We start from the raw sequence: 12,642 nt of genomic DNA, 5'->3' as shown, positions 1-12,642 counted from the left end.
CTAAGTCTGGGAGTGGATTTCAGAGCTCAACAACAAGCTGAATTAAGTGTAATTACAGCCCTGAGCTGCCATCTCACTCCGGATCTTCCCCAGTGGCAGCGGGGAGTGGGGAGTCCCGACCGGTCCAAACAAACGTTCCCCATCCTTGCTCCCTGGGTGTCTGACAGCTCTCAGGCCACAGCCAGAACGGCTCCTCCCTGAAGGTTTGCAAACAGCCCTCAGCTGCAGGGGGTGGGGCGGGGCACATGACTCCCTGGGGTGAGAATTCTGCAAAGTATAAGCGAGAAGTCAGGGAACTGGGCGCTGAGCACGGGCCCTCAGTAAGGGACTGAAGGAACTCTTGTAACCAATGATGCTGAAATGAGACTTTAGCGTGCACAGGGAACCCTCACATTAGGGACACACAGAGATGGGAAGGAGGGTGGGGAGGATGGTGGCCGGAGGACCCAGGAAGCCCAGGAAAACCAGAGCTTTGGAGACAAAGGTCTCGGGGAGAGGAGACGGTGGGGAAGGGAAGGAGAGCTGAGAGGTGAGCCAGGCAGCGAGAGGCAGGATCCTCGCCCGGAGGGGGCTCAGGGCAGCAGGGGAGGCAGGTGCTTGGTTCAGCTGGCTGGTCCTCCTCTGGTCTCCATTCTTCATGCCTCCAGTTAGCTGGGACATGTTCACTTCCTGCCAGGGCCAGGAGCACTGGGCCACCCCTGCCCTGCTCCATTAGATGTCTTCCCAGGGGCTGAAGTACTGGGTCTGTGGCAAAGAGAAAGCAGGGTGTGACGGTCTGGGCCCAGGTAGGGCCCACCGATGTGATGCTCCCTGGCGCTCCAGCATCCCTTGAATTTCCACTAAGGCCTCCTCCGTGCCAGATGCTGAGCCACAAGGCTCCTGGGGCTGCCAGTCCAGGTGAGGACATGGCAGGTCAACGGGCCACTCGACCACAGCTCTGCCTCCGCTCTCTACTCCCTGTTCACAGGCGCAGGGCGCTGTGAGAGGAAGGTGGGACCTGCCCCCTGGCTCGGCCAGGCCACGGATCACTTTTCCCTCTTTTCATGACAAACACTCTGCTTCTCACCAGAGACCAGTGTGATCTAGTTCCTTAGGGGTTGAGGATGAGGTCTGCTCTCCAGTTTTCTCAGAGACTTGTGAAATCTGAGACCCAAGCCACAGCCTGTGGCTGATGTGTCAGTCCCAGGTCAGAGGTTACGGGGGAAGGACAAGCGGAGGGGAGTCAGAGGAAAGGCAAGTTGGGAGCCCGGGAGCATTGGGAGGGGGGTTGGAGAAAGAGTTTTTACGAGACCCGGCTCATCTGCATCCAGGGCTGGGGGCGAAGGGGTGGGAGGGCTGCCTGCTGGAGGAAGGGACAGAGGCCAGAAGGGAGGCTGCCAGAGCGGGGGCTGCACTGTGCTAAGTGTGCAGGCTCGCGAGTCAGGCTGGTTCTGTGCCCTGGTTCTGATATTTGCACGACCCGGCCTGCATGATGGGGCAAGCTGGTTAACCTCTCAGTGACTCTGGCTAGCTTGTTCATCTGTGAAATGGGATCATAACAATACCTGCCTCATGGAGGTTACGTGGATTCACGTAGAAGAGGATCTTTATTCAATAAACATTAGCTATGAGTATTTATTACCCAGGGAGTCTGAGGGAGTCAGGAGCGTGAGTGCTGCTGCTACAAAAACTGGAGGGACCAGGGCAGCCTGGGCGCATCCCCCCAGCAGAGTGGGAGGCCAGCCTCAGGCCCACAGGACAACTGGGCAGAGGGTGGACAGCTGGTGCCTCTGCTGCCCCTTCCTGGCACAGCTCACGACAGACCGGCCCTGTGGCCCAGGCTCTTCCCTCTCCGGGGTGAAGCTTTTCTTTGCCTTCACCCTGGAGTCGCCTGCGCTGTGCCTCCCTCCCCGCACTCCCACACGGGGCCTCTGACTCTCGATAAGAATGGCGATGGCCCACCGAGGACATGTCTCCCCGCACTGCCCTCTGCCCCCATCTTCCAGCCAGGAACCCGGCAGCTGCAGAGGGGGCGGACACACTGAGGGCTCCGGTCAGCCGCCTGACCACATCCCTCCCTTCCCAAGCCTGGGGGCTGGTGTGGGCACCACCTGGGGCTGGCAGTGGACCAGCAGCTCCTGCCAGCGGATGTAGGTCTGGGCAGCCAGGTCCTTGAGTGTGGTCCAGTGCATGGCCTGGGGGCTCTCCCGGATGTGGGTGCTGATGCAGCGGTCCAACTGCATGCACAGCAGCTGCAGCTCTCCCTGCAGAGGCCGTGGGGGGCGGGGCACAGCCCGGCAGCCACAGTCGGGGAGGGGAGCACAAAATCGGAGAAAGAGGAGGACGGGTCTGAGCGACTGCCCAAAAGTCAGGCAGGAAAGGGAGGGGAGGCACGGGTAACCGGGGGCACGGGTCAGTATCCCTTGGGAAGGCCTGGTGGGTCGCTGGGAGGAGGACGAGGCCGGCTCCCCTAGGCCTGCTTCTTTTTCAGCCTCCCACTCTTCCCAGTTCCTGGCAGCGGGCTGGGCTCCTCCCCCAGGGGCCCCAGCCCAGCCTCCTGGGAGACTCACCCATTGGTCTGGAGTAATGTCCTGGCCGCTGACCACCAGCCCAGCCAGCGTCAGGAGGCTGTGACACAGGTAGCAGACCTGGGGAGAGACAGGCTTCCCTGAGTGCAGCTCCGGCCCAGCCCTGGGCTTCTGCGACAGTGTCTGGGGAGGGGTCTTCAAGGAGGGCCCCGCTCACTCAGAGCTCTGCCCCTGAGGAATGACCGTGCTCCCCCGCCTCAGAAAAAGAAGAAATCTCTGCCTTCCAGAAACCCACACTGTCACCCAGCCCCATCCTGGGGCTCCAGAGGACAAAGCCCGTGGGCGAGAGGGGCCTGTCCACTCTGAGCTCTGCCTGGTGTCTGTGGTCCCCGAGGCCTCTGCTCTGCTCCCTGTGGCACCCACGCCTGTGAGCACTGTGACCAGATGCCACTGTCCACTATATGCGTACACGGGTCCCCCATGGGTGCCCAGCTCAGCCCGGGGGGACACCCCTGCACAGACAGATGTGCAGCTCAGTCCAGACACTCCCACCGTGCTGACCGGAGGAGGCTGGCGAGGGGAGGGGGGCAAAGGGCAGGAGGTCTGGTTGAGCATTCGCCCACCTTACCCACCTACTCATACCCTCGCTCTTGCCCCCTGGACACCAAGGGGTGAAAACAGGACGAAGGCCGATTCTACGTGATCAGAGGCTACGTTAGATCCCGGGGTGCCCTTGGACTCTGCTGGTGCCCATTCATTTATGAGACATTCACCTGCTGTGCAGAGAAAACGAAGTACGGGGAGCACCCACCCCAAAGGCAGGCGAGGCCCCTGCTGTGAAGACAGCCTGCTCCTGGCACTCAGTGGGCATGCCCCTCCCCCACTCGGAGGTGCCTGCTGCTCTGTCCCCTTCAGACTCCTCCTAAGATAGGAAGGGTGGCAGGAAGCACCCCACCATCATGCCTGTGGCAGATAACCAGCCCTGAGGCTGAGCTGGGAGGAGAGGCAGGCTCTAGAGATGGCCAGCAGGGCTCCAGCTTGGTGATAATGGGGTTGGAGCTCAGAGCCAGCCAAGGCTCCCCTGTCCCCCCACTTCCCCTGCCCTTATCATCCTCCCCCTTTAGAGCACCTGGTGGTGCCCCAGAAACGGTCACAGCCTCTTTGCACAGATCCAGCAGCTTCCTTAGGGCAGAAGCTAGAACGGTTTTTGAGGGCATCAGACACTGGAGTGTAGTCTTCTCCAGCTCAAACGCCACGTGCGAAATCCTGAGGCCACAGGCCACCAGCCCCCCTCCTCCAGCAGCACCTGCCCTGCCCAGGACCCAGCCTGTCCTTCAGCACAGCAGCTGAGGCCCACAGGTGGCTGATACCAGAGGCTGGCCGGGTTGGGTGGCATGCCACCTGGCAGTGGGGAAAAGCAGGGGGCCCACTGGGTGTGCCTCCAGGCGGCGCTGCCCTGGGCTGGGGAAGATCCAGCCTCCGTGAGCAGGGTCCACCTGCTGGGTCCCCCTTCCCCAGCCTGGCCTTGCCCTCAGGAGGCTCACGGCATTCGGAACTCCTGAACTCTGCAGTCGTGGCAAACGGCTCTTTCCCGCCGTCCCAACCCCCTAAAGCAGGCTCAAGCCTGTGCACTAGACAGTGTACCTTGACTAAGACACAGCCACACACACTCAGACGTCAGACGGGAAAAGATGCTTCAGGAAGGCGATCATTTGGTTACTGACACTGAATACTGAGCCCCAGCGTTCCCGTGGACCAGGAGGACAAAGGGTCCTTCTGGCTTTTCTGGGGAGGGCGGGGGAGCGGTGGTGGTGTGCAGCTGAGAGGGCTTCAGGGAGGAAGTGACTAAACCAGGTCTCAAAGGAGCCGTAGGATTTGAGGTGAAGGTGGCCCTGTGCGGGTGGGGCACAGCCAAGATTACACCACCAGACAGATCCCGGGCTGATGCAAGAAGCAGAGGCAGGACTCGCCGGGGGACTGACCGCTGCTGGGGCACGAGCTGGGCTGGAGCGGGGAGAGAGGGGCGCCCTGGGGACTGGGCTGGCAGCAGAGGGACCAGACAGTGGACAGTGGAGGCCACTCCACGCTGCTCTGGAGCAGGGAGCCTGGGTTGTGGAGGACAGACTGGGGGCACTTGGGGGAAGCAGGGGATGGAATCCGTTGGGATGGAATCCACCGAAGTGAAAACGCGGCTCTCAGAAGGATTACACTTCCTCCTTCGTCTTTTTTTTTTTTTCTCTTTAAGATAATTTCTTTACAATGTGTGTGCTTTACTCATATAATCAGACTATAATGACAAAATTTTTAATTAATTTTAAACCAGACAATGCCAACGATAAACGACTGAGCCCAGGTGGGTCTGGGGTAGGTGCAGGGCAGGGGAGAGGGATGTGACCTTGGGAAGCACCCTCTTCGAGAGAGGGGCATTGAGCAAGCTGATGGAGAGAGGTGGTGGAAGCCAAAGAAAACATCCCAGGGCGATGGAGCCGTGGGTTGGCGGCCGGGAAGGGGGGCCTGTCTGCGGGGTGGGTGTGAAAGCCCGGGAGGGCTGTGGCAGAGGGGAGAGAAGGACCTTTCACCTGTAAACATTCCCCCAACCGAAGCGGGCGTGGAGGCGCTGGGCCGCAGGCTCAGGTGGAGGCCCTGGCCAGGCCCCCAGCCCCCTGATCTCCCCTCCCCTGCAGAATGTATCTTCCTGGGAGGGGGGCGTGGTGAGGGTGGGCCTGGGATCTGAGGAGCGCCCTGGAGGAAAGCCTGTGCAGCGGGGGTTTACGGAGAGCAAAGAGCGGCTACGTGTGTACGGGTTTCACAACTTCATTCTTAATGCCGATTCCCATAACTGAATCTGGAGGGAAAATCCCAGGGAAACTATTCTGAATACATTTGTTTTTTTTGGGGGGGGGCTGGGGTGGGGACGAGAATAGCAAGAAGGAAGAGGTGGTTTTGAAGAAGAGCCCTGATAACCACACTGTATAAGCCGATCGTCCAAAGGGCGGGTGAGGGTACATGGGAACCGTGCCCACTACCTGGAAGGAGGGCTGGGAGCATTCTCCCCTCTTTGGGGAAAAGGACTTCGTTATCAGCAGAGTCGCCCAGACCATTCCTCCCCGCGGTCTCTGCACTGAGAGGAGAGGTGAGAGAGGGTCCTTCCGCTCTCATCCAAACAAAGGGACAGACCGCGGCGCCGGGGACACGCCAGGCTTCTCCTGCACCTCAACCCTCCTCTCCCAGGCCCTGTTTCTGTGAAGGTCAGAGAAGCAAACCATGAGCAGAAACTGGGGCTCTAGCAGGCTGGGGGAGGCTGAACCTGGGTCTCCGTCCTCTGGAAACTTCTTCCGGTGGGGAGGGCAGGGGCTGGCCCAGGAGCCCGGCAGGGCCGGGCGGGAGACTGGGTAGGACGCTCAGTCAACAGCCAGGTGTGAGAGCTGCGTTTCCTGCTCCAGTTGTGCTGTGACCAGTTCCTGAACTCAGCAAGCCCGCTCCTGTCCTGCCAGCACCACAGAAACGTGGGGCTCTGTCTTCTCTTTCAAGATACTGGAAAGGGAGGCTGGAAAGAGGCCAGGCATCGGCGGGGCCAGTGCAAGGTGGCCCTTCCTCCTGTCTGAGGCCCCTTCCAAGTCCCTATGGGCGGGTGGGGGTACGTATGGGTGTAGGGGAGGGTGCCGGGTGGCTTCAGGGTTAGTGAGCAGTGCAGGGGCACACCTTGAGCGGGGGCTATATCCATCCAAGCTTGGGCATCTCGTCTGTAGAACGGGTGCTCCCCAGCTCAGGCCACCCACCCAGCACCTCCCGACTGGGGCGTGAGTGGAGGCTGGGAAGCCCCCAAGGGAAATGGGGCCAGGAAACCTCAGTCCACGACTTGGGGAGAGGCAGAGTCTGAGGCATGGGACGTGCCCGAACCCAATGCCGACAGGAAAGGACGGTCCCCTCCCGCTGCTGCCAGCGGGGCCTGCAGCTCCACCTTCCGGGTCTCTCCCTGGAGTCTGGCAGACAGACTTTTCTGAGAAGTTCTGTGCAGGATGCCTCCCTCCTGGCTCTAGAGCCTGGAGACGGGGCCCCGTCCTCTCCCTGGGGAAGGATGACACGGCAGAGAGATAAGGGACAGCCCACTGGGCTTGTCACCCGCGAAGGGGCCAGGGGAGGGGAAGGCCAGTGTCTCCTTTTCTGGTCCAGCTAGTTCTGACCCGGGAACCGCCAGCCAAGTCTTGGTGTACAGAGCCTTCGTCATGAGACGAAAGGGAAAAAGGGTGGACGGTTCCCAGGAACTTCATCCTTTAGAAAAATTCCCCTCTAGCTAATGCCAAGGGAGCTGGCGGTGGGTTATTTATGCTAAGAAACGGCAGAGAGGGGGAGGGAGAGGATCTCCCAGGAAGCCACCCGCTCTGGCCAGAACGTAATAGTTTCTCCCACCGCAGTTCCGACCAAGAGCGCAGGCTCACCCGAGGCAACCCTTCGAACCCAGCCCCCTCCCTGGAGGCTGCCAGCCCGGTGGGGGGCAGAGGGGGTGCAAGGAAGGCGGGGGATGGTGGGTCTTGCTCTTGGCTGGAGGGTCCTGGGGGAGCAGGTCCAGCCAGGCTCTGGGGCAGCTGCTGTGGGGCATGGGGGTGGTGGTGGGGGGAGAACTAAGGCTGACCCAGGAACACCTGCTGGGGAGGACACACTGACTCAGAGGACACAGCCTTCCAGCCAGGCTGCTGGGGCCCAGGGGCTCACACTGCAGATGTCGCCGGCTCCCGCTCGGCAAGCTGGCCCTCAAGGCCAGCTGCTGTCCGGTTCCTTGCCCGGGATGCCAGGATCCCAGGGCAGCCTCCCTTGGTCTCACCTCTCCAGGCTCACAGGCTCTGGGGTTGGGAGGGGTCCTGTCCTGGGGGACCTGCATTCAGCCGCAGCCTGGCTGGGCTGCTCTCGGCCCCGTTTGGAAGGCCTGGAGGTCCAGGAGGAGAATTCTGCCATAGGTCCTGTCATTGCCACGTGTGGGTCTTCTCAGGGGTTCTGTGCCCTCAGAGACACTTCGCTGCAAACACACGTGCTGAAGGTCAGTTCTAGAACCAATGAAGCCTGGGAAAGAGTGAAGCCGCGCTGGTCCGCCTTGGGCCATTTCAAACCCAAGGCTAGAGCTGGGCCCTGATGAATTCTTTTCCTTCCTTCCTTCCTTTCTTTCTCCTTTTATCAAATTGAACCCTACAGCACTACTGCGCAGTGCCCTGACCCAGCGGGTTCCCACAGAGGTCCTGCTGACCTTCACTTTCAGTAGATGTGGAAGCTGAGCCTGGAGAGGTCCCCTGACTGCATGACCATCTCCACTAAGTGTTAGGCCCGATGCAAACGTCTGTACGTGCTCTCTTAAGGTGAACAAGCTGTGCGTGCGTGTATGTGCGTGCGTGCGTGTGTGTGTGTGTGCGCTTGCACGCGCGCTCATGCTCCCTAAAGGGGAGTTAACCCTGGAGAGAGATCAAGGCCCTTCTGCATTGCACAGCCAGGGCCCCAGGGCCTGCTAGAGGCAGGACAGGGAGAGGCTGAGGCTCCCCCCTGGGGAGGAGAGTCGGGGCAGCAGGCCTGAGCCCCAGGGCATGGTCTAGGTACTCCATCACACACCGGCTGGGCAAATAACAACAGAAATAGTCAGTCATGAGTAATCCTGAGGTAGGGCCACTTGCAGGCCCCAGGCCAAGAGTCTCAGACTGGGGACAGACTGAAGCTCATCTGGCTAGTGTGTCCACCAGGGCTCAGGGGGACAGGGGATGCGTTTTTTAGGGGAACCCCGTCTGGACCTGTCCTGGAGCGTGACACCTGCCACCATCTCTAGGTGTTATTTCTTCCTAACTTCTTCCGCCCCACAAGTTAAGTGCAAGATTTATTCCCCTTGCCCAGGCCGTTCCTGCTCCAAGCTACACTCTCTGATCTTGGCTTGGGCAAGCACCAAAGCAGCAAGCAGAGGGCTGTGCCCACAGGAGAGCTGAGTATGGAAGTGGCTCTGACCAGGACAGATCATCCGTCATAAGTCCTAGAGAGGAGGAAGTGACAAGGACGCATGACCCACATCCCTAGGAAATGACATGGTGACACGGCCCCTCTTCCTAGCCCAGGTCCCTGGAAGCACAGGGCACAGAGGCCAGAGAACAGACATCGCAGGCAGGACTTGCCAGACTCACCCCGGGGGCTTGCAAGGCCAGACACTCAGTTCTGTAAATGAAAGTGCCTGTTTAGGCGTGGGGGTGCGTGGAGCCCTAGACATGGAGCAGGCTGATGGGAGACGGGCTGGCAGCATCTGGACAGGACCAGCGCTTCCGGCTCAGCTTTTGGGAATGGCCACTGCCTAGAAAGTTTGTCTCAAGGGCCCAGCGGGGCGGAGAGATGGGATGTCTCTGCTGAGGCTGCTAGAGGACCTCGGGGCCCCGCATGGGTCCCCCTCCACAGGTAGCTCAGAAGATGAGCCCCTCACCTGCTCTTCTAGCTGCCCAGAGGAGGTGGGTTCAGAGACCTGAGACCCTGAACTCACCTGAAAGGGACAGAGGTATTCTTTTTTTAAGCTCTATCCTGAACTTGGAGTTGGACCCTGAGCAGCCCGGGCCCCTGCTCTTGGTAGTGAGGAGGGGAGGGAACTAGGAGGCCGTGGCACAGTGGGGCCAGGTGGGGAAGAGATGCAGTTGAGACAAAAGCAGGAAGGCCGAGGACTTTTTGTTCCTGTGGACCTGCTGCAGGGGGTTATCTCAGCGCATCTGTCCCCCTCCTATGTCTGCGGTGGGAGGAACCGAGGGGCTGCAGGCAAACCCCTGCTGGAGCGCTCTCACCCAGCCCACCCTTCCTTTCTGGCTTCCTGCTGGCCATGGCGGGGGGGGGGGGGGCGGGGGGGATTTGACGGAGGTGGGGGCGGGATTGGCTGGCCCTTCCTGCTCCTCCAGCTGGGACTAGAGACCCTGACCCCAGGGGGATCTGGAACGGAAACCCAGCTCTGCCTGCCGCCCAGAGAGGGACAACATTCTCGGTGCCTGTGTTTGAGAATCTACGCCTGGGTGTGCACGTGTACATCAGTACGCGGATTCCAGAGCCGGAGGGAGCCCCTGAAACCAGCCCGGGTGTTGGCGGGGGCTGGAGGGGCCCCATGGAGCGGTGGCTTCCTCAAAAGCCATTTCCTCAAAAGCAATGGCTTCCTCCCTTCTCTTTCTTATCTTTCTCACTCTCTGTATTGTCTCCTGGTGCGCTGGCATGGCCAGCGCCCGGGGAAGCACTGCCCTCCTAATACGTCCCATGGGTGTTAGAGAACAAGGCCTCTGCCCACGGCTGAAGACCAGAGGGATGCCACGGACACTAAGGCTTCCTGGTGCCCAGGGTCCTGCCCCTTCCTTTGTCGAGTCCCAGCCTCCCGTCCCCTATACCCAGGCCAAGGTGCCGCACAGTGGGGACTTCAGCCCAGATTTCAGGGAAAGATGTGTGACCTGGGCTGGCCACTCACTTCACGCCCGGCTATGTGATTAGCTTAGAGGTGAGCACATGACCCAAGCCAGTCCAATGAGACTCAACTTTGGGACTCTGTTAGGATCCAGGACAGAAGCTCTTTCTTTCCCCCTGGCTAGGGTTGCAGAGGGAAGGAAATAAGTCCGGGGTGTCTCAGAAGCAGCGGGAAAGCTGCCTGCGAACGCACCAAAAGGCAGAGCCTAGACATGCAGAGAGCGACACTGCAGTTTCACGACCTGCTCAGCCCTGGTCCAGCCGAGCCTGATGAGCCGTCCCAGGACCTCTTGGGACGTGTGTTTGTGTTTCTGTCACTACAGGGTCCTGGCAAAGACGGGGTGAGAAGGGACAGGACAGGCGGTGAGCAGTTGAGGGGGCCACGGTCTGTCTGGCAACTGCCCCTCCAGGCTGAGGACAGCTAGTGAGGGGCCTCACACACCCTTCCCGCTCCCCGCTCAGGTGTGTGACAGTGGGAGCTGAGCCCAAGCTGCTTACACAGGGCTCCTAGAAGGCACTGCTGAACTCCCTGGTGGTCCAGTGGTTGGGACTCGGCCCTCTTACTGCTGGGGCCTGGGTTCGATCCCTGGTCGGGAAACTAAGACCCCGCAAGCGGGCACTGCTCCCCCCACCCACACTCCCGAGGCTGCTGGGCGGGGCTGGGTGCAGCTGTGGGGCGGGGGGAGAAGGTCCCTCACCAGACTGTACCTGCTCAGGGCAGGCATTTTAATGGAAGCATGTGGTTGAGATAGACCCTGGACCCAACCCTCAAAGGCGACTCTGTTCAGGTGTGTGAAGCATTGTGTGGCCAAGCCACTGGCTGAGTGAACAGACGGTCATGACCACCGTAATCCAAGGACAGGAGAGACAGGCCTGGCATTGCCAGGAAGGAGGACCAGCAGGGCAAAGACACGGGCCTGAGAATGGAGGGTTTCTGGGAAAGACACCCCCTGCTTGGAATCAAATGGAGTGGTTTGACGCACAGGAGAAAAACCGCACGGATGAAGCAGGGCCAGCTGACACAGGCCTTGGATGGGGGGGTTTGAGTATGATGTGACAGGCACTCAGGCTCGCTTATTCCTACGAAAGAATGGGAGAAAGACGACCGCAGAGCTGTCCAGGGGGACCTGAAGGATGGAGAGACAGAGGCAGGGGTGTCCTGGGGCAGAAGCAGGTGTAAGGACGGGGTAAGGACGGTGTCTACGGGAGGGACCCCTGAAGGGTCCTTAGGAGGACTGAGCCTGGGGTGGGGCAGGCCAGAGGGCAGGCCAGAGCTGCCGAGGACTCGGGCTGGCTGGGCTTCAACGACAGCCGCCTGCAGAATCTAAGCCTCCCCTCCCCAGCTCAACAACACCACTGTAAGCCCTGCTCGTACACCTGCAAAGAAGCCAGAATTCCTGGGAGTCAATCAAAGCTGGCCTGGGCCCCCGGCCCCACGCGCCTGCAGACGCTCAGAGGTACCCACTGTGGAGGGGCTCAGCGGCCACTCAGGTGGCTGTGATGTGTATCTGGGGCACGGATCTCCCTTTAGGGTCAGCTACCCAGAGGTCACCTCCCCAGGGGTCACCTCTTCGAAGTTTATTTCCAAAGGTGTCAGCTGTTCCTCATTTTGGAGGAAGTGAGGAGGAACCCAACGCAGCCTAGCCAGAGGAGGAACTCAGGGGTCCTCAATAGCCACTGTCCATTCTTCAAAACCAGTCCCCCTAATCTTGGCCTGACCAAGGCCCCCAGCCCTGTGGGCGTGGCTCTCCCTAAGGTGTGGGGCAAGGGGCAGGCAGCTCAGGGGAGAAGGCAGAGAGTGGAGGGAGAGGGAGGGCTTCCTGCTCCACCTGTCCTGCTGGGTGCCACGAGGGCCAGGAGCCTGTGCCCCAGACAAGCCTGAGGGAGTCCACGTCCCCCTGCTGGTGTCGAGTGGCAGCGGGAGAGTGCAGGGCACAGAGAGCCGGAGGGCAGCCCCCAACTCCCCAACCACACCCAGTCACGTAAGGCAGCTCTCGGCAGGGTCACCCGACACAGGGACAGGCCAGCGCAGGAGCAAAAGTAGTAAAACTTGTTTGTCAACTCTGTTAACACACGGGCACACCGTAAAGATATACAACATACAACACGCACGCACAGGACACGTGCACACACACACATGCGCGGCAGTCCCGTGTCCTCTGCAGATGTGCAGAGACGCCAGGCGTGAGTTCAGAGGAATCTGTGAGGCAGGGTGGGGTTCACCCGAGCTTCAGCCAAGCCCAGAGCACAGCCCGCCCCTTCCCTGTTCACACACGCACTTCTCCTATAAACAAGCCTCACGAGCACGGAGACGCGAGCACAGGCCACGTGCGTGGGGAGGCGTGCACAGGGTGAGGAAGCCGATGGGAGCCCCTTGCAGCTGCCAGGCTCAGTCTGGGTGGGGTGGCCTCTTGCGGCTGGGCCCTGGGGGGTCAGGGCCCATCACAGAGGCAGAACCCTCCGTGGGTCCCCGGCTGTCTGTCCCGTGAGGGCACGGTCGGGCTCTGAGGAGGGTGTGCCCAAGGGCCAGAGGAGGAGACAGAACCGGCTGGTGCCTCAGTGCAGCCCCAATGCTGGGACATCCCCCTCCGTGGCCTTAGTTTTCTTTCCACACAATGGAAAGAGAGATAGTTAACTTCCTCAAACTTCCCAAATTTAACCAAACTGGGGGAAAAGTTCCACCCTA

At 60.5% G+C, this 12,642-nt stretch overlaps 1 protein-coding gene across 1 annotated transcript in view; it reads right to left on the bottom strand.

Annotated features, from left to right (window-relative positions):
- Positions 1-495: 495 nt before the first annotated feature.
- The window catches only part of FAM178B (family with sequence similarity 178 member B), a 102,797-nt gene continuing 90,650 nt past the window's right edge, over positions 496-12,642 (bottom strand). Inside the window, 3 exon segments of the mRNA XM_070046862.1 lie at positions 496-744; positions 2,091-2,243; positions 2,550-2,627. Of these exon segments, the coding sequence (XP_069902963.1) occupies positions 712-744; positions 2,091-2,243; positions 2,550-2,627 (264 nt within the window). The 3' untranslated portion in view covers positions 496-711.

This window comes from Globicephala melas, chromosome 12, assembly GCF_963455315.2.
Source record: "Globicephala melas chromosome 12, mGloMel1.2, whole genome shotgun sequence".
NCBI lineage: Eukaryota > Metazoa > Chordata > Mammalia > Artiodactyla > Delphinidae > Globicephala > Globicephala melas.
This window is presented reverse-complemented; position numbering and strand designations above follow the sequence as displayed.